The sequence below is a fragment of the Bos mutus genome, chromosome 19 (assembly GCF_027580195.1).
Source record: "Bos mutus isolate GX-2022 chromosome 19, NWIPB_WYAK_1.1, whole genome shotgun sequence".
Lineage (NCBI taxonomy): Eukaryota > Metazoa > Chordata > Mammalia > Artiodactyla > Bovidae > Bos > Bos mutus.
In genome coordinates this window covers 48,101,513-48,127,322 of record NC_091635.1, presented here as the reverse complement: position 1 = coordinate 48,127,322, position 25,810 = coordinate 48,101,513, and the positions used below count along the sequence as shown (strand labels likewise).

Genomic DNA, 25,810 nt, shown 5'->3' with positions numbered 1-25,810 from the left:
GGTTGAGTTGAAAAGGGTTGGGGCCTCGGCCAAGTACCATGTGAAAAAAGAGGCCAAGATTTGCTGTCTCTGGTTGAGACAGCATTTGAGACTCCTGGATCACTAAGAACTGCATCTCCCACTATACCGGGATTTTGAAAAACCTGTTGCTTGGGGTAGGAATTCCCAAGCGACTGGTCCATACAGGAAGAAGGCATGGGGGGCTTTAGTTGCAGATGAATCTTTGGAGGGGGTAATGCCCACCTGAGTCCATGCACAGTGGGCCTCCTTGCCACTCTTAGAGTCAGTGAGAAGAGAGATTGGCTTTAGAAGGGAGTGCTCTCAGCTACCAGGGTCACCTTGTATGAGTCTTGGTCCACATAGGGTCTAGTTAAGAAAAATTCCTAGAGATTTCCACCCCTCCCCAAGTCCTCCACACTCCCGGATGACTTCTTGAGTGATTAAGACCTCCTGGGTTTTCAGGATTATTACAGTAACACAATGTAATAGATATAAAATCTACCAAATGCAGATACTTACTGCTCCAAAAACAATGTGAATTCAAACATAGGGCTCCAGTTGAGGCTGGAATTCAAGACCTATATTCCCTTCCTCTTCCTGAACTCACAGGAACCAACGAATAAGCCATCTCCACCAGAGTCAGCAAATCCTGGCCTCTCTTGACACAAGGTGCTCGGCTTTGGCCCCGGCCCTTTCCAACCCATCCGTGAATTTTCTCTCGACCACTTTAGCCCAAATAACATTGTCTGGAGGGGAGCAAGGAGCCAAAAGAGGTCAGCATTTCTAACAGTCTCCATCCCTACCCTGGGCTCTCAGTACCTTTGCCAGGCTCACTAAGAACTGCATTTTCTACTACTTTGAGATTTTGAAAAACCTGTTGCTTGGGACCTCTTCAGCATGACGCCCTCCCTTGCAGCCAGCTTGGGAACTGCTCTGTCTAGAAGCCAGAAACCACAGGCTGGTAAGTCTGTGCTGGAGACGGCAAGGAGGAAAGGTCCAGCCTCTCTCTTCCTAGAGTCAACGCTGGATTATTTGTGGCAAAGCGCCTGCTAGAGAGTGTTTAGTCCTCTGGCTTTTCACCTTTTGGACTATTTGTCTTCAATACTATCCTTACCGGAGGCAAGAACCCGGGCAGGAGGTGATACCCACAGGAGCCATTCTCCTGACTACAGCCCCATGGGAGGGAAGAAAGGTTGGAGTTCACGCTTACAATGAAGCTGACAATGTTACCCACGGTGATTCCACGTTTCCTACTTTTTCCTCTGTTCCTGTGACCAACAGTCACCAAGAGTTGGCTCCAAGTCTACTCCGATGAGTCACAGAAAGACAAAGTATTGGAGTCTGACTGGGGGAAAAAACATTTCTTACCTTAGCAATAAGGCTGGCCGAAGACAATGGGACATGTAGCAGCGAGCCCCGTGGAGTAAATGGAAAATTCCAAGAAGACCAGGGGCCAGGGGTTCTTGGAGAAACCAAGGCAGGGAAAGCATCAGAGGTAGAAATATGAGACTCTGGGCCATGATAAAATAAATTGTTTTAATGGGAGGTTTTCTGAAAGGGCAACTTTTTCTTGTGCTATCAAACAGCCAGCGTCCCTGCCTTGGGGTTTCCTGGGGCTGTCCTGGCTGGCCCCCCAACCCTTCCGGAAGCTAAGACACTACTCTGACTCTCTGTTCAGCCCTTCTAGGGACCCAGAGGTGTGTCTTAACATCAGGAGATCAGAGTGAGCTGGCAGTCAGTCCAAAATACACAGTCTCTGTGTGTGTCCAGGGCCGAGGAAGCGGGTCAAGGGCTTCACTGCTGCCTTGGGTATTTCTCCGTGGGGGAAGAGAGAGGGGGCGAATCACTTTGAAAATTCAACTCTGACCTTTACAAAGAAAATCGATAGACACTTTAGTATTATATACAGGGCAGAGGGGAGAGGAAGTAGAGGGGGAAAATTGCACTTAATTACAGTAGTTTATAGTTTACACCCATTGGACAAATTTACTTCTTTAAAAGAAATCTCCAGATCAGCCGGGATGGGGGGCAGGACAGGGGGAGGTGGCTGATATTTACATTGTGTTTGGCTCAGTTCAATAGCACGTGTCCTCCTCTTCTCATTTCAGTAACAGATTCAAGTTTTCACTTCAGTTTGTTCGATGAAAGAGAGCGATGTAGACGCTACGGCTTTCTCTCTTCCTCTTCCGCCGCTTCTTTGTGCCCTGCCTCTAGGACAGACCAGACTTCTTGGGAGAAGCATCGTGACAATACTGCATAGAAGGGGCTGCGCCTGTCAGAGCCAGTGTCCGAGGCGCCGGCAGGACAGCAGGTGAGCAGGGACCTCTCGCAGGTGCTGCATGTCGGGTCACTGCGCTTCTCCGTGACAGCTGCCCAGAGGGTGATGATGTGGAAAATAAGGGTCCTTGTTGCTGTGCACAAAGTAAGTGATGTGTGGGCATCACCATGCTTGGAGAGGACACTGCAGAGAGAGAGGAGAGACAGCTCAGCTGTGCGCCTCTGGTGGGGACCTGGGCCCTTAGCATCTGGCTTCTCTGGGGGAGCTGAGACCCAACTCCACCAGCAAAGAGCTGGAGGCTGGAGGTGTAGGGACCCCGTGCCCTCAGAGTCCTGCAGGGCTGGTCCTGAAACACACTCCCTTTAGGAAAATCTAGGAGCCGCCATTCCTAGAAGAGAGAAGTGAATTGCCAATTGCCTTGAAATAGTCATAACTTGCCGACCTTTATGCTGAAATGGGACTCCTCTTCCTGTGAGAGTGCGTTTTATAAATTGCTCAGTTTGGTGGCAATGACAGCTGGATGGGGAGCTTTTGCTTTTGAAGGAAGTAAGGGTCTCATCCTAAGAAAATCTAAGAGCAGGGGTCCCCCAGATCCCTTCCCAAATGGAGTAGCAGAGATCCTGTTAAAAGGTAGATTCTGACTCAGTGGGCCGGGGGTGGGCCTAAGAACCTGCATTTCTAATCAGCTCCCAGGTTGGGCTGATGCTGCTGATCTGTGCCGAGCCCCAAGGCCACAGAGCACAAGAGAAAATCACCACATACTAACACTCCATCAGGAAGAAGTGTGGGAAATTGCAAAGTGCTTTCTATAATGCTTGCTACTATCAAGACAAGAAATCAGAGAACTGGGATCCAAGGGCTAAAGGCCTTTGAGACCAGGCTTCTGGGTGGGTTGGGGCAGGAGACCCAGCATGGAGGAGTCCCTGAGAAGAGCCAGACCCCCACGTGGGGCAGCCTCCGCTCCCAGAGCCGTGGGCCTCGCTCATCTCAACTGTCATGCAAGATCACAGCTCGCGTTTTCCTTCCGGGGAGTCCCTTTTCCCCGGCTTTGCTTCTCTTCCTTCCCTTTCCCCTTTGTTGTCATCTCAGAGGAAGGTTCTGCCCTTTGACTTAACGGTTCGTTTTCTCAAGACTCCCCCTCAAATATTCCCCCTTCCACACAAAGACACAGAAACAGCCACAGCCACACACAACATGTTCACATATCTATCACACTGTTAAAGGCCTCTTATCCCACTATTATTCCATTAACCAGTTCTCCCAGCCATAGCCTTGTATGGGGCTGCTATTATGTCCATTTTACAGATTGCGAAAGCAAGGTCAAAGAGAGTCCAGGAATTGCCCAAGGTTTCAGAATTAGGAGAGTGTGGGGCCAGAGATTCAAACCAGTTCTGGGAGACCTCCCAGACAGTGTTCTTTACATTACATTGAGGTTAAGAGCCTTCTATTAGCTTTGTTGTTGTTTTTTTTTTTTATATTTATTTATTAGGCTGCGCCAGGTCTCAGCTACAGCATGTGAACTCTTAGTTGCAGCATGTGGGATCTAGTTCTCTGACCAGGGATAAACCCGGGCCCCTGGCCTCGGGGGTGTGGAGTCTTAGCCACTGGACCGCTAGGGAAGTCCCTACGAGCTTTGCTCTTGTTCAAACTCCTTTCTCTGGGCCTTGGTTTCCCCACCTTTATGATGAAGGTTGTTGGGGGATTAGATGGGCTGCTAGGCGTGCCGTCCTCCCCGTGGTGCTGGTACAACTGTCCTTGTTAAGCTGCCCAGGGTGCCCTGGTCTGGGCTGCTCCCCGTGCCCCCACCCCCGCCACCCCCCAGAGCTCCTCAGAGCGGGGCTGAGTGGTGCGTCCATGTGTGGAGACAGGTTTCTGGCCCTTCTGCATTCTTGAGCCCCTGGGCAGGGTCCTCTGATATCTTTTGCCTCCTCTTCCTCCCTCCACCCACCCCTGCTCTCTCCAGTCTCTTTACTCCTCACTATCAAGCTTTTTCCAATTTTCAGATTTCAGGTGGAGGAGAGAGAAAACGGCTTGTGACCTTGCAGGTTTCAATGGAAGAGCAAACACCAAGAACAGATAAGCAGACGCCAGCGAGATTCTATGACCTGTCATTAGGGATGGGCTTCCCAGCTATCAAATGTTTGCTCACATAATAAAATGGTGGCAGAGCCCTAAATGTTGTCAAAGGAACTAGAGTTATTTGCCCCCTTCAGAGTCTAAACACAAACATCTGATAAGGGGCGTGCTGGGCTCCCTCAGAACAGAGGCCCGGCTCAGCCAGCCCTGTGGGGACCCTGCCTGGGGGTCCCCGAGTGACTACAGAGCCCTCCGTCTGGAGGGTGGGGCAGCTGGAGGATTCTTAAGGACATCCTCACCCTAAGAAGATCTGATCCATAATGGGAAGAGCTGACATTTACTGAGGTCCTACTGTGTGCCAGGCTGCATTGCTAAGGAAAGCCTTGATACGCATCATTCCATAGAATTCTCACATCAAGCCTTTGAATCGTCATTCATTCATTTAACATGGTTTTGTGGGCCTTCCCTATGCTCAGCACATTCGCAGGCACTGGGCATGTAGCTGTGAATGGGACTCTGTCCCCACCTGCACTGAGCTGACATTTTAGTGAGAGTTTTGAACAATGAACGAGTTAAGAAATGCATCACATAAAAATTCAGAAGGAGATGAATACTCTCGAAAGATAAGCATGATAAAAGTCACAATGGCTAGAGGGAAGGGGGAAGAAATTATGCAGGGGGGTCGGGAGGTGATCCCCCCACTCTCTGAGGTTTGAGCTGGATGCAACGAGCATATGCAAAGATGCACTCTAAAGTATACTCCAGCAGAAGGTGTCGCAGGAGGAGAAGTCCTGCGGTGGGAGCCCTCCAGCTCTGGTGTGGCTGAAGCCGAGGGACAGAGGAAGGAGAGGCTTCAGTCTGACCACATAGGGTCTTGGAAGTCTCTGCTTCAGTCTGGTTACAGCCAGAAGCTAGTGGAGACTTTTGACAGGGGCGGGGGGAGTGACATGATGGGTTTTCCTTTCTCAGAGACCACTCTGGCTGCTGAGTGGTGAACAGAGCACACCCATCCCTGTGGGGCAAGAATGGGAAGTTAGGGGCTGCTACAGGAGCACAAGACTAATGGGGTGGGTAAGAAGCAGTCAGGCAGAGGATACATTTTAAAGGACCGTTAGCAGAACTCGTTGATGGACGAGATGTGGAATGCGGGGTGTGAAATGATCACAGGTAATCTCAGGGGTCTCACCTGAACAACTGATGGCGTTTTTGGAAATGGACAAGCCCAAGCAGAAAGCAATTTCGGTCAGGAGACACTGGGGCAAAATGAAGAGCTGCTGTGTTAGGCAGATTTGATCTGAGATGCTGGTGAGGTATATTAGGCGTGCACCGGTACTTGCCAAAGAGGCACTGGGTCTGTGAATGTGCCCTGAAGGGAGAGGTCAGTACTGGAGATGGAATGATAAGACCCATGGTCATGTACACCTGACCCAAATTCACGCGGCTGGAGATCACCCAGGAATAAACATGGAGGAGAAAAGGCCAAAGAATGAGTCCCAGAGCCCCTCAACTAGTAAATGTTGCAAAGATGAGCTGGCAGCCAAGCACATGAGGAGTGGCCAGTGCCATAGGAGGAGAACCAGGAACAGGTAGTGTCCTAAGACTCAAGAGAGAAAAAGAGGGAGTGATCGGCTACGTCAGAGAGAGAGATTGAGAAGTAACTGCTGGATCTGGCAATGCGGAGATATTAGTGAACTGGGCAAGAGGGCTTTCAGGAATGTGGGGACAAAAGCCAGTCTGCAATGCTCTCAAGAGAGAACTACGGGGGCGTACAGGTCTCTGTACACCCCCCACCCCAGGTATATACAACAGAATACTGCTGCTGCTGCTGCTGCTAAGTCGCTTCAGTCTATGCAGCCATAAAAGAGAATGAAATTTCACATTTGCAACAGCATAGATGGATTAGGAGGGCATCATGCTTTGGTGAAATAAGTCAGACAGTGAAAGACAAATACTATATGGTGTCAATACATGTGGAATTTAAAAAATACAACAAATTAGTGACGATAATAGAAAAGAGACAGACTCACAGATATGGAGAACAGACCAGTGGTTACCACTGGGGAGAGGGAAGAGGGGTGGGACAAGAGAGGAAATTGAGAGGTACAAACTACTATGAATAAAATAAATAACCCGCGAGGATCTAATGTGCAGCATGGATACTGGAATATAGCCAATATCGTATAACCATAAATGAAGACTAATCTTTAAAAATTGTGAATTGCTATGCTGAAACTCAGAGAATAAAGCAACTATACCTCAGTAAAAATAAGAAAATAAAAAGAATTGGGGATGAGGAGGTGGAGACAGTGAATACAGATGATTGTTAATAATCTATTAAGGTAGATTCATGATAGCTCTATTCATTACAAGTAATGATTATACTTAGTGTTTTAGATGAGGGAACTGAGGCTTAGAGAGATTTTAAATGACTTGCCCAGGATGTCTCAACAGAAAACCCACTATGTAAGATTACTGCCTTTTATCTTCTGAGTGGGACACCAGGGGGAAATAAATGCCCCTTACCATTTAAAATCCTCCTTCCGAAGCTCGAGAGACACCCAAGGTTACCCTCAGGGAAAGCCAAGGTTGACCCAGCTGCCACAGACTGGGTGTTCCCAGCCAAGCACTGAGCTGAGTGTTTTACAAGTTTTATTGCATTTTGCCCTTTCAATGATCCCACAAAGGAGAAATCGTTATCTTCATATTACAGGTAAGGAAACTGAAGTTCAGAGAGGCTGGACCTTTGCCTTTGGTCACATAGGTAGAAAGTGGCAGAAGCTGGGGACGGGGTCTGTCTAACCCCTACATTGGCTCTTTACCATCAAGCCCACACTGCCTCACCACTGGGGGGTGGGGGGAAGGTCGGGAGCGCGTGGGAAAGGGGTAGGAGGGGGTGGTGGGGTGGGTGCAGCTTCAGGGGATTTATGATGAGGCTGCCCACCTCCTTCTCATCAGCACCCCTGATGGGTGACTGCTCTGGGCAGAGGGTGGGGACGGGGGGGTGGTGGTCCTCTCCTGACCTCTCTCTATATAAACTAGGAAGTGGAGCGGTGGGTAGAGTTGTGGAAACAGGAGTCTGCTCACAGCCTGCCCACACTTGTTATAGCCAAGGCTGGTGCTTGCTGTGGTCTGGTTTCCAGGCTAGAGGGCTGTTGTTTTTGCAGGAGGCTCAGGCAGAGACCCACTTAGATGGTAACTTGCCAGGACTCTTTGGGGGGTGGGGGAGCTGGTGACAGGAGACAGGCTCTGGAAAGGACAGAGGGCAGTAGCTGCCAAGGATTCCCAGCAAGAAAGTTCCAGCCTGAGGTTTCTGAAACATGATCCACAAGGTCTTGCGGCATGCCTGTCCTGACGGTGGAAAACACTGGGAGACAAGGTCAAATCCTGGCTTTAGCCTCAGGCCGGCATAACCTTGAGTCATTTTTATAAGCACTTTAAAAATGGATCTTAGAAGGTGAGTGTTGTTGAGTGGATTTGGAGTGAGAAGAACCAAAGTCTGGAACTCTAGCTCCAGATTTACCATCCTGTATGCTTAGCCAGATTCCACCCCATCTTTGAATCTCCATTTTTCGCTCTGTAAATTAGGCATAAAAATTTCTACCTTGCAGGAGGGTTAGCCAGGAAAGGTAAGATGGAAAATCACCTGGAGTCCTACATGGCAAATGGGAGGTACTCAAAAAAAAAAATGCTAGATTTGAATGTATTCATTCATTCACTCATTCATTCACTCACTCATTCATATTTACTGAATATCTACTAAAGGCCAGGCATTTGGCCCCACACAAAGGGCTTGGGTGCTTTGAAAGGCCTGAACTACTGGCTTTTTTTCCTGGGAGGTGGGTGAAAGGGCATCCTTGTGTAGCAGGAGAGTGGGAAGCAGGGATCTGGAGCCCCGGCCCAGGAGGCAGGATGTGCCAGAGAAATGGTCCCAACCCTGAGACATGTTATTGTCAGAACCTCCTTTGACCACGTGCAGACCAAGCAGTGAGTTCAATCCTGGAGGACCTAATGGAAGGTGTCTTCTAAGGGATCACAGACAGAAAGGGGTAGGAACAGGAAGGAAGCTGTCACTTCGAGCATATGACTCAGTACCAGGCATGATCTTCAGGCACTTTGTATATTCTGTATGAGGGAGGTGGGAGCTTCCCCTTTGGAGATGAAGAACCCGAGACTCACAGCCCTGAATTAACTGCCCAAGGTCATGGAGCAGGTGTGAAGGAGCCAGGATTGGCTCAGACCCTTTTCTTAGCATTCTACGATGCCTCTAAAGCAGCCCTGCCCGGGACGGGTCCTGGTTCAATGCCCACATTGGCACAGGAGAGATTCTGAGAAGCCCTGTCCTGTGGGGTTTCTGCTAAACCCAGCTGTTCCCCCAACATATTTGGCCAAGGAATCTTCCTCTCCTTATGTCATGGGCTTCCACCTCCTAGCAATAGTCTTGAAATGCTTTTTGGAAAAGAACACTTTCAAACAACAAAAAAGCAGAATTGCCACCAATTCCCTTCTGAAACTCACCTCTGACCCTTTGCCTTCAGAACAGAGTGTGTACAACTTTTCCTCCCCTTGGGTTCCTCCTGCTGCCAAGAGGCAGCATCTTCACTCTCCTCTTATTTCATTCCATCTTTCCTACCCTCTCTTCTCCTGTTGTTTGCAGGAAGAAGGTTTCCTGACTGGAATATAGTTATGTAGGTTTAATTTTTACTCTTGTTCCTGACTGTTACAGACCACAAGAGAAGTGATTACCATAGGCGTTTTAAAGACGGGTATTGCCAGGACTTCCCCGGTGGTCCAGTGGTTAAGAATCTGCCTGCCAATGAACCTGGTCTGGGAAATAAGGCCCCACAAGCCTTGGCTAAATTAAGTCCCTGCACCTCAACTACGGAGCCCATGAGCCCTAGAGCCTGTGCTCTGCAACAAGAGAAGCCACCTCAATGAGAAGCCTCTGTACTGCAAGGAAGAGCAGTCCCTGCTCGCTGCAACTAGAGAAAGCCCGTGCACAGCAGAAGACCCAAAGCAGTGAAAAATAAATAAAAAGATCGGTATTGGAAGATGAGTAGTGTTTAAGTGGGAAAAGTCCAGGATTTAGAAGCTAAGATCAAAAGTCTGGAAGTTCAGTCCTAGCATATCATCTCTTGTGACTTTGGGCAGGTTACCCTGCATCTCTGAGCCTTGGTTTATTTCTTTGTACTTCTTAGGAGGTTTTGGCAAAAAGAAAACAACCAGATAACGTTCATGAGAAGCATAAATTGTACAGTGTTATATGAAGAGTGCTAGCCTTACTAAATGTCATCGTCATCATCCTATAAAACTGTGAGTCTATCGTCAGACTCCTGAAATGTCTGGGGGTTTCGAGATGACTTCACAGTAGTTCTAGAGGCTCGTTCATGTGGCGTCAAGGTCGGCTGGCCACTCAGTCCCATTTGGGGGCCGGTACAGCATCTCAGAGAGCATCTCGAAGCGTTTTGATTAAGAGGCCATTTCCTGAATTCAGAGGACTTGTTTCAACAAGCAAGCATCAAAGTCAACTTGGGAAAGACAGGAATCATTAATCACAGCCCCGTTCAGGGCTGCCCAAGCGGCAGATGGATTGATAAACCTTTCAAAGGGGAAGGTATTCCCAAGCAGGGCTGCTGCGCCTGGCTGCCCCCCTGATTGAGATTGGTGAGCACAGATAAATGTTTTCCCTGCTCACTACAAAGAGTGGGAAATCGCATGGGAGTCGAAGGGCAGGGCAATGGGGACTGTCCTTTCATCTTCCAATGGGTGAGAGAAGGATAGCAAAGTGGGTCCCACACACCTCTCCCTCCCTACCCCACCTCATTCCACAGCCTGAAGGACTAGGTCATGTATGTTTCAGAGCCCAAGATGTGCCAGGCACTTAATCTACATGGCATAATCAAATCCGCCCAACAAGTAGATGCCACGACTTGTTTTAGACATGAGGAAGGTGAAGGCTCAGGGAGGTCAAGGTCACTGAGCAAGTGGCAAAGCCAGGAACTGAATCCACCTGTTTCATGATACTGCAGGACCAGGAGGAGATGGGGGCAAAGGAAGAACAGAGAAGGCTGAGCCCATGAAATAACTTCCTCAGGAGCACATGGCAGTGGATAAAGTGTGATTTGATGGGGGAAAAAAAAAAGATCATCCACAGGACCAAACGCTGCCGAGAGCCTCTGACATGAAGTTCAAGGTTGTCACCTACTTATCTAACAATCAATAAAGGCCAAACAGTTCCCACACTGCACAGACCCCAGCTACTAAAAGGTCCTATTGTGTTACTCTGGAATTGCGACCTGCGTTCAGACGTCTTGTCCTGTTTCCTAACTCTCAGTGTCTTGTTCGAGTCCAGCTGCCCAAGCTGTAGCCTCACCATGGGTCGTCTTTACCCTCATCCTCTCTATGTATGTGGAGGTGGGAGTTAGTCATCAACTGAAATGGTGACTAAGCCTCTGGATTCCCCACTTTCAATGCACCAGGAAGCTGATTCTGAGCTTCTCTATAAAACACCAAGTGAATACAGGCCCCTGGTAAGGCCAGGCTGTCTACTGGGGAGTCCCCGTGGGTTGGCAGAATTGGGTCATTTTCTGGAGCTTACAACACTGGGGGTTCAGGATGAGTTCTGAACTGGGTGAATCAGCCTTGGGACCTCTGACTCACTGTTCGTTTTCTCTATTTGTTAACTGATGGGAAATCCTCAGGGATCCCTCTTGCAAAGCGTGAGACTCCAGAGGGTCTGACTTTCTGAGCCCTCCTTGGGCATACCCTGTCCGTGGATCATGACCAACCCACTGGGGATACTCAACCCCAGTGCCCGCAGGCTCTGTATAATCCAGTCTCCAGCAGCTGAGCACACTTCACTACTCTAGTGCTCTTCTTAGGGATGCTAGGGGAGCAATAAGCCCCTTCAGCCTGTGGCCCATCTTCTTTGCCTTGTGACCTCAGGGATTCTTTTAGAAAGTACCCAGGGAGCCTCAGAAGGACCATACTGAGGCCGAGTGCATACTTGTCACGCTCTCTGCACATCAGCAGTCACAGTCATCCCTCCCCTCCCCCTACCTTCTTGCCAGCATTACCTGTTTACTGGAAGACATGTTGGTGAGCGTACTGATGCTGCTGGTATCTGTGACCACCATCGCAGATGGAAACCGGGAGGTGTGGGAATACTGGGGAGGTTCCTGCTTGTGTGTGTACACTGCAGAGACAGAGTGAAGACAAGGTCAAAGTGCAGATCCCGCAAGAATGTAAGCACAGCTACAGACCACCCCTCATCCCACACCACTGTTCCTTTTTCCCCAGGCAGATAAAAGGGGGTGGGGGTGGGTGGTAGTTACGTTTGGGCAAGGCAGTGTGATGTGATCAAAAAGAATGGCTATGTGTTTAAATCCTGGCTCCTTAATCAATGCAGTTAGCCTCAGTTTCCTCCTCTGTAAAATGGGAATGATATCTGTTGTAGGATTAAAAGAGACTGTGTTTAAAGCAGTTTACCAAATAGATAAATAGGTTTCCACAGTGCCTGGTGGATAGAGGTGGCTGGCACTTCTGTGGCGGGAGCACTTTCTTTCCCTGACTTCCAAAGTATTAGATGCCTGGATATCAGCAAGTGATCCTGGGACTCCCCTGGTAGTCCAGTGGCTAAGACTCCATGCTCCCAATGCAGGGGGCCGGGGTTCGATCCCCGGTCAGGGAACTAGGTCCCACATGCTGCAACTAAGATTGGCACAGCTAAGTAAATAAAGAAATATTCAAAGACAAACAAACATCCCAAACACAACTGATCCTGGGGTATATGTGGTGCATCTGAGAATTTAAGTCCAAAAAAGTTCATAGTAGCTGGCAAAATGAAGGAGCTGGCCTGTTTGCTTAGTTTTTCTGTAGTGACTCAAGTCCTAGGTCTCATGCTAGCAATTGCAGATTGATTAATAATTGTTAAATAGACATGGGTGTCCTTACTTGTATAATTTTGGGCTGTCCCAGTTTGCACTAAAATGCCTTATGACATCACACAAATGAAGTATGATGGACAAACATGTTAGTCGCTCAGTCGTGTCTGACTCTTTACGACCCTACAGACTGTAGCCCTCCAGGCTCCTCTGTCCATTGGATTCTCCGTACTGGGGTGGGTTGTCATTCCCTTCTCCAGGGGATCTTCCTGACCCAGGGATTGAACACACATCTCCTACATTGCAGGCAGATTCTTTACCGTCTGAGCCACCAGGGAAGCTCCCTGAGCCTAGATTTCAATAAAAGCTCCAGAAGCATGTGGTTTTCGCTTTTTGTTTTCCCAGTATGTGTCCACCAAGTCTGGAAACTTTGACTCATGCCAGTTCATCCATAAGATTCATGTAAATTCCAGGTCACATGACCAACCCAGAAAGCATGTGGATGTTTGGCCTTGAGGGAGGGACCAGCTTGTTCTACCAAGGAGTCCTCCAGTAGGGAATGGGGGTAAAGGTCACAGCCTGCTGTCTCAGCCTGTCCTTCCCTTGGTGGGAGGCTGGTTATTTCCTGTTCTGGGGCCCCATGAGCTCTCTCTTCAGAGCCAGCCAGGGCAGCGGGGCCTCGGCAGTGCACAGGTCGCTAGTGACCCCTCTCTGTCCCACCCAAGCCTCGCCACTGAGGAATCCTGCCCAGGTGAGGCGGGGGAGCACTGTCAGGGCCGGGGAGAAAGGACAGTGTGATACACGTGGTTCCAGGCTCTGCTGCAGGCTGTAGCAGATTTTTTAAAAGCCACGAAAATGTGATTGGAATGTGAGATGGTACGCAGGAACCAGCTCTGCAGGCCTGGGGCGGGATGGAGCCCCGAGTGTAGAAGGAGGCTGAACTTAGCCATTGCCCCTCAGACTCGCAGCCAGAAGAGCAACTGAAATCCTGTTTCCCAGCCCTGCCTCCTCCTATTAGACACCCTTAATAAATAATTATTTGCATTTTTATAACTCTTTTTAAATATTTATTTTTCAAATTTTTTGGCCAAGTGGCATGTGGTATCTTAGTTCCCCAACCAGGGGTCAAACCCACACCCCTTGCACTGGAAGCATGAAGTCTTAACCACTGGGCCACCAGGGAAGTCCGCATTTTAATAACTCTTAATGCTCACCAAACACAGTTCATACCTCCTTTTGTTTCACTTTCATAGTGACTCCACATGCACACTATTTCCATTTTAAGATGAAAAAACTGAAGTTGAGAGTAGCTGAGGAAATTACCACCGGCTACATAGCTGCTAAGGCTCAGAGCCAAGATTTAAATCTAGGTCTGTCTGATGCAAGACTATTGCTCCATTCCAGAGGCAGCCCAGGTGTGTGCATGGGGTTGTGCTGGAAGATAGAAAACCATCCTTCCCATTTTTTCTCCCCAGACTCGGAGGCAAGGGCCGCCTGACATAGCCAGAGGGCTGGGGCTCTGGGGCTCAGGAGGGGGAGAAATGGGGGCTAGGTGTGGGTGGGAAGTAAATGGTTGAAAGGGGGACTTCCCGGGGGGTCCAGTGGTTAAGATCCTATGTTTCCAAGGTAGGGGGCACAGGTTCAATCCCTGGTTGGGGAACTAAGATCTCACAGGCTGCTCAGCATGGCAAAAAAAAAAAAAACACCCCCAAAGCTAAATGGTTGAAAGGTAGTCCTAGGGTAGGTGAGAACATCGGAGGTGGGAAGCAGCCTCTGCATGGGGCAGAAACTAACATTCTGTGTGCAGGTGGCTTTTTCCACCCATGTTCATGGTTCTTGATTAGAGATGTTTGGGGGGTGGAAATCGGAGAGTGTGGGGACTCCGGAAGATTTTTCAAATTCAGAGAAGACACTTAGGAGGCAAGTTATATGCCAAGTCTGATCATCTGATAACAGCTGCCTGGAATTTTGGGCTGAAAAGGCTAAGTTGAGGCTCGTCGGGAAAAGGGGTGTGCCTGCCTGAGGATCTCTTCCATGGGAACTAGGGCGGGAAAGGGGGCATGGGTTCGTCCCACATTTATATTACCTCCCCAGATCTCTATCTCTAGCTTCTCTTCCCGGATCGGCCTTCACTGGCCTCTGCAAAATCTCCCCTGGGAATTCCAGGGGTAGAGAAGAGAACTAGAAAAGGCACAGCATCGCATAAGAGTTGTGCTTAAGAAATTGTCTTGGGACTCCCCAGGTGACCCAGTGGCTAAGACTCCGTGCTCCCAATGCAGGGGTCCCAGGTTCAATCCCTGGGCCGGGAACTAGATCCCATACGCTGTAACTAAGGATCCCACATACTGTAACGAAGACTGAAGGGCCCATGTGCCTCAACGAAGACTCAGTGCAGCCAAACACATTTTTTAAAAAATGAAAGAAAGAAATTGTCTTGGTTGATCACAGGTAGGGAAAAGTGACCAAACCAGGAAGCTTCCAAGAAACTTCAGACCCAGAGAGTGAAGACACTGGCCATTGAGGCCCCTTGGGGCTCCCTCCCCGACATGCCCGGGTCCTTACTGTGTGAGTTCTGTAGCTGCGTCACTGCAGCCATGAAGGGCTGCTGGGCCATGTGGCTGCCTGGGCTCTGCTGCATGAGGGGCTGCTGGTGAGGGCTGTGCAGCTGCTGGGAGAACTGGACGGGCTGCAGGGCTGCCAGGCTGCCAGCCACGCTGTTGATGACGGGGACGCTCTGAGCTTGGGAGGAGTTGAGGCCTGTGGGAATGAGAGGAAGGATCAGAGACAGCTTCAGGGGTGAGCAAAGGCAAACAGACTTTAACGGTCATCAACAGAGCCCCTGCTGTTTGCCAGCACTGGGTTGAGGCTGTTACATAAGAGGTTGCCCAGGAAGCAATTTTATAGACCCATTTTATAGACTGAAAAATCGAGGCTTAGAGAGATAAGGTGACTCGCCCACATTCCATAGACAGCTGTAGATGGAAACGGGGTTTCAACAGGTCTGACTGAGGTCTGAGGGTTTCCCAAAGCCCCCTTGGGGTTGCAGTGCTCTATGTCTGCCCACTCATTGGAAAAGATCTTCATGATGCGAAAGATTGAAAGTAGAAGAGGATGACAGAAGATGAGATGGTTGGATGGCATCACTGACTCAATGGACATGAACTCGGGCAAACTCTGGGAGACGGTGAAGGACAGGTAAGCCTGGTGTGCTGTAGTCCATGGGGTTGCAAAGAGTCAGACACGACTGAGCGATTGAACAACAACAATATATCTGCCCACTCCACCCATGCCTGGCTCTGAGGGAGGCTTGCTCAGTAAGGTACAGATTACTGCCCAGATATGTCTGTCCAGCAGGGGGCAGGAGTGTGCAGGGGCCCACATTTTGATAAAAAAACAAAACCTCCTCCACAGTCCTAGAGGTGTGCAGCTTGAAGACCCTCCTTGGCCGGCTGTGCAATGATCTGAGAGAGGTCAGATGCTCATTCTCTTAACTAGAGCAGAGAGGCAATAAAATACTGCGACTCAGCCAGTCTGTGAAGTGAGTGTGTCTTATCTGGCAGCACAGGGCTGGTGGCAATGGAAGGACCATGGACTGGAAGGAGGAAGTAATGAGTTGAAGGCTGGTGGTTAGAGTAGGTGCTGCCATCTTTCTCTTCTGGAGGACGGGGCCTCCGTGGTTCTGTACTGTGTCTATAACCTGAGGTCTCTTTAGAACTGGGGCCAGTGCTGCCAAGATCAGGTCCCTGGTACCCACCCTCCGTTGGCTCCCTGGGCGGGATTCTGGGGCAGGTAGCTGAAGCAGGGTAGGGCTGGGGATGGGAGTATGAGGGGAAAGATACTCCCAACTTCTTTCTTGGAGTTGCCAAGGTTCCTTTGATTTGACCTCATTTTTGGGGGGGCTTCCCTGGTGGTTCCGATGGTAAAGCGCCTGTCTGCAATGTGGGAGACCTGGGTTCGATCCCTGGGTTGGGAAGATCCTCTGGAGAAGGAAATGGCAGCCCACTCCAGTAGTCTTGCCTGGAGAATCTTGCCTGGTAGGCTACAGTCCCTGGGGTCACAAAGAGTCGGACACGACTGAGTGACTCCACTTTCTTTCACTTTTTTCTGGGAAATGGTGGGGGAAGGGCTAGAACAAGCTGAAGACGGAAGCCCAGAAAAAAGATCTCTTTTTTAGGCAGATGCGGGAAAAGACACCTGGAGAGCCTTTCCTGAGATGGAGAGGGTTCCATAAGCAGGTTCACGGGAGGGGGAAGTGCTCCATGGAGATAGCGCAGAGGCCTCAACAATTGCCTGCTCAGAGCTTTAGCTGATACCATTATCAGAAACCTAAAAGGTGAGCAGAGAAGGGAAGGGGAATAAGCCCCCTCCTGGCTCACCTGGGTGGGGCTGGGAAGGAGGGGTCCTCTGATCACTCAGAACAGCACTATCTCTAACTCCCCAGGGGCTCGGCTTCTCCTCCAGGCTCTGTCTCGCTCGACACCCTGATCTGTTTCCTAACTTTCCCATAAGGTCTCAGACTCCAAGGGAGCCCCATGGATTTGCTCTCTTCTCCCCAAGCCCATCACCACTGCTCTTTTCAGGAAGTCTCTGCCTAGAAAAGCAAATGATGCCGTCTGGAGTGGATGACATTGGAGGACCTGGTTCTGCAACCAGCCTATTGTTTTCGAGTCGTCCTGAGGAGCCCTTTAAGAAATACACATTCCTCGGCCCCACCCAAGACATAATGAGTCAGACCCTTTGGAAGTGAGGCCCAGGAATTTTATTTTCAACACAGGATGTGCCCCTAATGTGCCTCAGTTCCAGGATGGAAAGCCAGTGATGTCATCCGAGCTCCCACGGAGTGTGACTCTTGGCTTTCCCATCTGTTTTCTGGGCACTGGTTTCTGCTTAAGAAGCATGTTATCCAGTCCAATAGGTGAGTAGGGAATGATGAATTGGCACTGCTGGGGGGTCTGTTATCACGTTCTCCTTGGGCCTCTGCAGTCACCAAGCAGGGCCCACATACTCAATAGGATGTGCGTGCTAAGTCGCTTCAGTTGTGTCTAATTCTTTGCAACCCTATGGACTGCAGCCCACCACCAGGCTCCTCTGTCCAAGGGATTCTCCAGGCAAGAATACTGGAGTGTGTTGCCATGCCCTCCTCCAGGGATCTTCCCAACCCAGGGATCGAACCCTTGTCTCATGTCTCTTGCATTGGCAGGCAGGCTCTTTACCACTAGCGCCACCTGGGAAGCCCTATTCAACAGGACAGGAGTTGGCTATTTATTGCCCAACAACTTGTCTCTTGATTTACTGGCCTGTGGTGTAGAGAACAGAACAAGCTTGGACTCCATAACCGATTCTTCATTCTGACACTCCCTGGGGTAGGACTGCTGTGTCTCAACCATGTTTGCTGGTGACCCTCACCATACTTCATGCTTTCCCCACCGCAAGTACACACATACACACACACGCACACACCCATCTAAGGTCAGTGCACTCTGATATTGGCTGTCTGCAATTGGAGAATAAGATTATTATAAGAAGATAGAGAATTATAGGTGAGAAAAATTAGGAGCAAAATGAAAAAAACTGTGTAACAGCTCCAGGGAAAATTTTAATTCAGATAGTGCCTAAGAAAATATAGAACTGTGTGTGTCAGCCAAAGCTGGAGTGAAGAAAGAAGGTAAATGGGACAGTTTGGTATAGTTTTGGTTGTAGGAATAGAGATGAGGTATCTTATCCATGGGCCTTTTAATCAAATCTCCTAGAAGTCAAGCAAGCTGGTTTCAGCCATAATGGCCCCATGAAAAGGCAGCAAATTTAAAATACCTTTTTTAATTTTGTGAGTCCTCTAAAGGTTCCTTTTATAAAACTAAGTGGGGAAGGTGTCAGTTTCCCAGCAGCTGAGGACAGAGAGGGGGCCAAATGTACTCATTCAATAAACTCAGGTGACTCCTATGGGCTTGGCTCTGTTTTGCCCTCAAGGAGCACAAAAGTCCATCCCTTCAGAAGTGATCTGAGGCTAGATAAGGTTTAGGAAGAATGGACAGAGGAGCGAAAAAGGCAGGAACAAATAAAAAAGTGGTTCATGTGGGCACTGGACACAGGGAGGCCACAAAGACAGCGGGTGATCCTGAGGGTAGAAGAAAGACGGGAAATGTACCTCCGATAGCTATCCCCAAGACCTCTCATGGGTGCTCCCTGGATCACAGGGAAGACTTGGCCTGAGCTGTCAACACAAGGCTGAAAATACACTGAATACGCATCAATGTCATTACTCTGAGAGCAGCATCCACAGGCACACCCATGGCAGCCTTCTTGCACTGAAATGGCCCATCTGTGATGGATGGGGACAGACTGGCTGTGGAAGGTGAGCCCCCAGGGCTAGAAGGACCTGACGCCTCGCTCCATCTTCAGGCCTGGGCATAAACAATCTATTTCTCTTTAAACCTGCCAAGGCTCAGAGATGCTATGACAGTTTCACACAGAGTTCCTTCTCAGTATGTTTCACCACCTGCCAAAGAGGTCTCATTTGACCATACAGAATTCCCCATTAAGAAGGAAGCCCATGGACTTCCCAGGTGGTCCACGAGTTAAGACTCTGCACTTCCACTGCAGGGGGTACAGGTTCAATCCCTAGTTGGGGAACTAAGATCCCACATGCCATGCCATGGGGGCATGTCCAAAATAAGATCAATTAATAAATCTTATATTTTTTTAAAAAAGAAGGGAACCCCTCATGTCTTACTCCACCTCAAACAACACAAAGGAATATCAACACAACCCAACCTCCTGGAAAACCCACCACACACTCAGGGATAGGAATGAACACTGGACAAAAATAGGAGCTACAATATTATACATATTCATACTTTATCAATGTACAAGCGTGTCTAAATACCCAGTCATTGGATTGCCCCCAACAACCCATTTTACAGATGCGAAGACTGACCCTCATAAAGATGCAATAATTTGACCCAAGATGCACAGCTGGTGAGCTATGACCCAGATTCAACTCCATTCCCTAATTTCTTCTAAGTTTAGGCTGAACAATCCAAATCATGAGGAGAGAGATAAGGAACGAAATGAGTTGAATCAAATCTACAAGGGGTGGATGAGTTGGAAGAATATCTTCTTTACTGTTGTTTTTTTTTTTTAAATCAGGTTGACTCATTTCCCAAAGCACTCCTCCCTGCCCCCAAGTTTTCTGACCGAGGACAGAGCTTACTTTGTGCAATGGCCATGACTCCAGAGAGGGGGGTCATGATGAGGTTTTGAGATTGCTGGGGATTGTGGTGGGACAGGCTGTGGATATTCGTCAGGGTGCTGACAGGGGGCAAACCTCCTCCCGAGACTGAGATCTGCTGGAGAGAAAAAACAGGAGCGGCATGAGTGGAACCCAGGAAAGAGCAGTGTCCAAAATGACACCGCTTAGCAATTCCTCGGCACAGCTAAATCACTGATACATTCATGCATTCATTCAGTAACAAGTATTAAGCACCAACTGAGGGAGAGGCACTGTTCTAGATACAGAGGAGAAAAAGGTAAGTAATATTGACCATAATCCCTTCCCTCATGTGCATTTTTGTTGACTTCCTTTGAATCACTAGCCTGTCTTAGAGATTCTTCAGCCCACGTGTATGATATGATTGTCCCTGGTTCATGCTGGAAATGGTTCTAGAAACAGACTCACAGATTTAGAGAATGAGCTTATGGTTGTCAGGAGGGGAGGAGGCTGGGAAGGGACAGTTACGGAGTTGGGGGTGGACATGTACACACTGCTATATTTAAAATGGATAACCAACAAAGTCCTACTGTATAGCACAGGGATCTCTGCTCAATGTTATAGGTCAATCTGGGTGGGGGCGGAGTTTGGGGGAGAATGGATACATGGATATGTATGGCTGAGCCCCTTTGCTGTCCCCCTGAAACTGTTACAACATTGTTAACTGGCTGTACTCCAGTGTAAAAGAAAAAAGTTTAAAAAATAAAATTAAAAAAGGAAAGAAAGTATCCTCTGTTCTGCTCTATGCTATCTGTATTATTGGTGCTAAAAATATGTGATTGCTACAAATAATAACTGGAGAAATGCCCTGGGATTCCCTAGTGTAGCAGATTAGGGCCCAGGTCTAGAGCCCAGAGTACAAGGAAACTTTCACTGAGTACAGGATCTGGGAAACACTACTCATGGATTAACTCACAAACCTCACTATACCCATGAGGCACATGCCTCTGCCATTCCCATTTCACAAACTAAAAACAGGCTCAGAGTAGACATGCATATTACCTGAGAACCAACAACCAACAACCGAATAAATGATACCTCTGGTATTCCAACCTAGGTCTGTTTGACTCTAAAATTCAAGTTCTTACTTTTTATAGAGGGCTCTTCCCCTGCAATTATTACTAAGGTCTGTCTGGGGGAGATTAGTCATTATCCATTATTGGGCTTCTCTGCTTTTCCCAAATCTCTACTATACATTAAAAACAAACACCCCTCCCCCGCTTTTTTTTCTTTCAAGGAGCTACTATCATAATGACAAAGCTACTAAATAAGGCTTGGTCCCAGGTACCCCCACTCTGTTTCATCATTATATTTTAATGACAGATTAGTAAGAGAAAGCTACTGAGTTCTGTGTATTTTATCCAAGGCCACTCTGATTCCTTTTATTAAGGATTGAATCCTTTCATTTATTCCTAATAGTGTCTTTTCCTTAATGATTGTCATTTTCCCAAGTGTATGTATAATGGCATTACAAGCATATAATGCTAAAAAGGTCTCTCCTCCTTGCTAGTGTCATATTGCCTGGGTTAGAACTTTCTGAATAGTATTAACCAGTCACAGATGTAATACCAGTAACAATGTAATAGACATGCTTAATTTGATTCTATGTTATCAGAAATACTTCCACTATTTCCCCATGAATTATAAGCTTTCAGTTTTACACACACATACACACAACACACACACACACACAACATACTTTTATTCATGATTAAGTACCTTACTTTTTTGTGGTTTTAAAATAATTTTAAAAATTATTACTAAGAAAGGACTGTTCCCCTCTCACTCTGAACTAACCCAGACATTCTTCATGGCACCAGGAATGCTCACAGGTGGCTTAGGGTTGGGATACATACATCAGATGTTTGAGTTGCCTTTTCCTTGTGACCCAGAGCTCCTCAGATTAGAGCTCTCAGACCAATACCCCTGGAAGACACTATCTCCTGCTTGCCCTTCTGATCAATCCCATAGCTTCCAAAGTGAGGTTGAAAAAGAAAGAAAGAAAAAAAACCCCAAACAGGTTTGTTTGTGTTTTAAAAATGAGCATCACGTTGTGAGTTAGGGGTCACATGACCAAGAAGGAATTCTGACCACATCAAACAAGAGAGAACCAGCTTGTTTGCCAGACTTGTTTTTCAAAATGTCAGTCATTAAAAAAAGAAAAAAATCAGTGACCTGCCTTCAGACTCTCTCGAGTAATGCAGTCCTTTGCAGAAAGTCAATGGAGTGACAGTAATCTCTACCATTTCAATGTTTGATTTCAATGGTGAAAGAGAAAAGTGGGTGCCGATAATAAAAACAAAACGTGTATGGCTTTAGTGTTGCTTTTCTTTAAATCATTCATGTAAAGCAGAATTTTCTTTTCAATTGGAGGATACTTGCTTTGCTATGTCATGTTGCTTTCTGAACAACAGTGTGATTTCAACAGTGTGATTCAGCTGTAAGTGCTCATATAGCCCCTCCTCCTCGAGCCTCTCTGCCCCGCCCCCCGCTTTAACGTTTCTAAAGTGCTTTCACTGATTGTCCTCAATAGATAAGGACACATGTAGGAAGGCATTATGATGATTGCCCTGTTTTATAGATTAAGAAGGGCTTCCCGTGTGGCTCAGTCTGTAAAGAATCTGCCTGCAATGCAGGAGACCAGGGTTCAGTCTCTGGGTTGGGAAGATCCCCTGAGAAGGGAATAGCAACCCACTCCAGTATTTTTGCCTGGAGAATCCCATGGACAGAGGTGCCTGGCAGGCTACGGTCCATGGTGTGGCAAGAGTTGGACACAACTGAGTAACTAAACCACTGCCACAGAATAAGTAAACTGAGCCTCAGAAGAGTCGAGAGAGTAGCTCTGTGTCACCTGACTAGTAAGCAAGGAAGCCAGAATTCAAACCCAGTTTTGCTGCACCCCAAATTCCATCTCCTTCCTATTTGGGGGGTCACCTTGGTCAAGTTCCTTCCTACTCTAAAATGCAACCATTGGGACTTCCTTGGTGGTCCAGTGGTTAAAACTTCACCTTCCAATGCAGGGGTTGCAGGTTCCATCCCTGGTCAGGGGACTAAGATCCCAGATGCCTCGATGCCAAAAAAAAAAAAGATAAGGTAACCAATTCAATAAAGACTTTAAAAATGATCCACATCAAAAAAAAAGAGAGAAAAAATGAATGTCATTTAAAAAATGACATAAAAAAATTAATAAAACGCAACCATCGCCTTTGCCTCCAGGACTGATGGAAGACAGGGAGCTGCCAAGAGTATCAGTCTCCATCCTCACAGGGTAATCTGGAGAGTTTGGATGGTATCAGCGTTGCCTTCTGCAGGCCTTTGCTATGTGCTCCACATGCCTACTGCCTATGAGGGTGATGCTGTTACCCCTCCTTTGCAGACAAGGGAATGGAAGTTTGGAGAAATTAAGAAATGTGCGCAAGTGGTACAGTGGCCATGAACGGCGGGCGATCTGCCTCTAGGGCTGAGCTTTTCACCATGGGGGTCTGTTGCTTTGATGCTGTGAGAGTATCCGGCGTATGCTTTTCTAAAACACAAGGTTCAACACTCACAGACGGCAACCTGAAAGCTGGCCAGCTCTTTGTGGACGTGTGCCACTCGGGAATGGGATGGGGTCCCTGGAGTACAAAAAGAAAGCTCAGATGCGTTACCCTCGTTTCCAAAACCGATCCCTGGGGGATGATTTCAAATGCACATTCTACTTGAAGTCAGCACACAGAGACTGTCATTCCCTGGCTGGGGCTCACCCCCAAAACAGCAGAATTACAGGCAATCCTCGCCCCACCCCGGTGACGCAGGCATTGTTATCCCCCATTTTCCAGATGAGGAAACTGAAATTAGGCAATGTCCATCCTTCCACTGATAAACAACAACAGCCCAAGACGTGGGCACACTGGTTCCCTCGCCGGCGTTATTTTTAACCATCCTCTCCACTTCTGTCTTTGGTGGACCAAGATCTGCGATGGGCTCGTTACCTATTAACCGAAAACAGAATTTGGGCACCCAGCGATAGTGACATAACATATGAGCCCGGGTGTTGGAAACTAGTGAAAAGCTGGTCGCTGCAAACAAGCTTCCAGGTGTTTGCTAACATTGAGGTGTGCTGTCCTGGTCAATCATCAATCCAATAACAGACTGCCCATTAGGGCGCTGTCGAGCAGAAGAGGAAGAAAAGAGCGTGCCCTGAGGCTGCCTGTGGAGCGCCCCAGCCTGGGCGAGGCCGTTTGCTTCTCAGGAGGAAGGAAAGAAGGGCTCACAGGGAAACACCAAGGACCTTCAAGCAACAGGAGAGGTCTCCCTCCATATGTCCTCCACGGGGGAGCCGTGATCTCTTCCTCAAGGCTCCCCTCCTCCTCCGGGGAAGTCTGGGCAATCCTTGGGTCTCACGAGGCAGCCAAAGAAGAAGCTTAAGGGATGAGGGATGGGCAAGGGGGCTGCAAAATGCCTCCCACTGGAGCATCTTTTGTCTCCTGTTGCAGAGCCCATGACCAGGAAGCCATCGGCTCAGGTCCCCAGACTAGAGTTGGCATCCACCTCGGAAACTACACTTTGTTTTTCCTCCAGGGAGCTGGGGACTCAATCACCTGTGACTCACCATTCCTGTGTTGCCTACACAGCGCACACGTCAAGGTCTAAAATGGCCTCAGCTCCCTGCCCTGCCCCCCCACCTGCCTCTGGGTCAGACGCCTTGAGGGTGCAGGGCTCCACCTCGGCTCGGAAGCCAGGAATCCGCAGCTCCTCCCTCCCCTGAAACACAGAGCATGACCCGAAGAATCAAGTTTTCCACGTCCTACCCTTCCCAGTGTCGCCACGCTCGTGTTGTCTCGGAAGCCACCCTCCCAAGGGTGCACTGGTGTTGCTTGCAGCTTAGAACCTTGAAAATTCAGCATCAACTACTCTATTCCTCACCGGGGTGCTCAGCTGACATCTGAGAGGGTAGGCTGTGGTTACTGGTAGAGAAAACGTCATTGAGGGGGAAACAATACTGATATTCACCTAAGAACCACCATGCTGTCATTCACTGAATATTTACCGTCCCAAACACAGTGCTGAGTACCTCTCGTGTTATCATATTTGTTCCGCCAACAACCCTAGTGTTATTACCCACGTTTTATAGACGAGAAAGAAAGAGCTTAGAACCTGGCCAAGGCTACACGGCAATTAAGTGCCAGAGCTGGGATTGGAACCCAGTCATTGCAAACTTCAAAGTCGGTGTTCCCCACTTCCCCCCCAGACCCCGCCCCCCGCAATAAGCCCCACCCCACACACCGTTCTGTGCTATGATCCTCACGGGTGCCCAGTGGCCTTCAAAACCCCAGGGCCGGAAGCTTCACCACCTCCTGCCACCCACTCAATCCTGACTTCCCTCACCCTACTAGGCAGCATCAGGGGAGTGCTGAAGAGAAAGGGGAGGGGAGTTTCAAAGTGAGGTGCTCCCTGGGTTAAAAAATCTGGCTTTGGAGGCCCTGGGTTGGTTGAGGGGGGGTGGGGATGAATGAACATTTTTATCAACTTAAATGTCACTGGCAGCCCCAAAACAAACAGGGTCCCACCCGGCTTGCTCCTTTATGAGGCATTCAATCAATAAAATGAGAGCAGGGCTCTGTCAGATTTATTGGCTGGGTTCAAACCGAACACCTCTTCCACCCGCCGGAGGCTGGGTCACCGGCTCTACCTTTCCGTTCCAACTCTGGACGGCCCCCGTTTTCCCCGGTGGGGCTACAATGGTTCATTGTTTCAGGCAGGCCTTGTGAGAAGTTGTGTTTGTTTTGCCTCTTATCTTATCAGCTCCAGAGCTACAATGGCCCAGGTGTACTCACCATTTTACCATCAGGTGAGAGGAGATTGTGGCCTGGGTCCAGGCTGGCTGGAGAGACTTGCTGTAAAACCGACTGGCTAGTCACCATGGCGCTGTTGCCATGGTGACTGATTGTTGAGGAGGAAGTGACCTCATTGCTTGCCTGCTGGCTGTAGCGCACTCCTGCAAAACAAGGCAGACCCAACAGTGGAATATTAGTGCCACCTGAGCCCCCGGGATCACTTGTTTTCTAGGGGAGCCGACAAGCGGGGAAAACACTGCCCTCTTTCCCCTGTCTTTCTGTGAGACATATCAGCTGTCTTTCTCTAGGGCAGAGGTTGCTCGGCCTCTGCTTGAAGTCTGGAATGGAAGCTCCATGAGGGCAGAGTGTTTTTATTTCTGTGTTGTTTTGCTCCTTGCTGTATTCTCTTGATTGGTGTTGTTTAATTGCTAGGTCATGTTTGATTCTTTTGCAATTTCACGGACTATAGTCTGCCGGGCTCCTCTCTCTGTGG

At 48.6% G+C, this 25,810-nt stretch overlaps 1 protein-coding gene across 1 annotated transcript in view; it reads right to left on the bottom strand.

The window, feature by feature from the left end:
- Nucleotides 1-1,113: 1,113 nt before the first annotated feature.
- Nucleotides 1,114-25,810, bottom strand: part of HNF1B (HNF1 homeobox B) — a 62,032-nt gene continuing 37,335 nt past the window's right edge. The window contains 5 exon segments of the mRNA XM_005888170.3: nucleotides 1,114-2,461; nucleotides 11,428-11,546; nucleotides 14,797-14,991; nucleotides 19,445-19,577; nucleotides 25,318-25,478. Coding sequence (XP_005888232.2) covers nucleotides 2,441-2,461; nucleotides 11,428-11,546; nucleotides 14,797-14,991; nucleotides 19,445-19,577; nucleotides 25,318-25,478 — 629 coding nt within the window. The 3' untranslated portion in view covers nucleotides 1,114-2,440.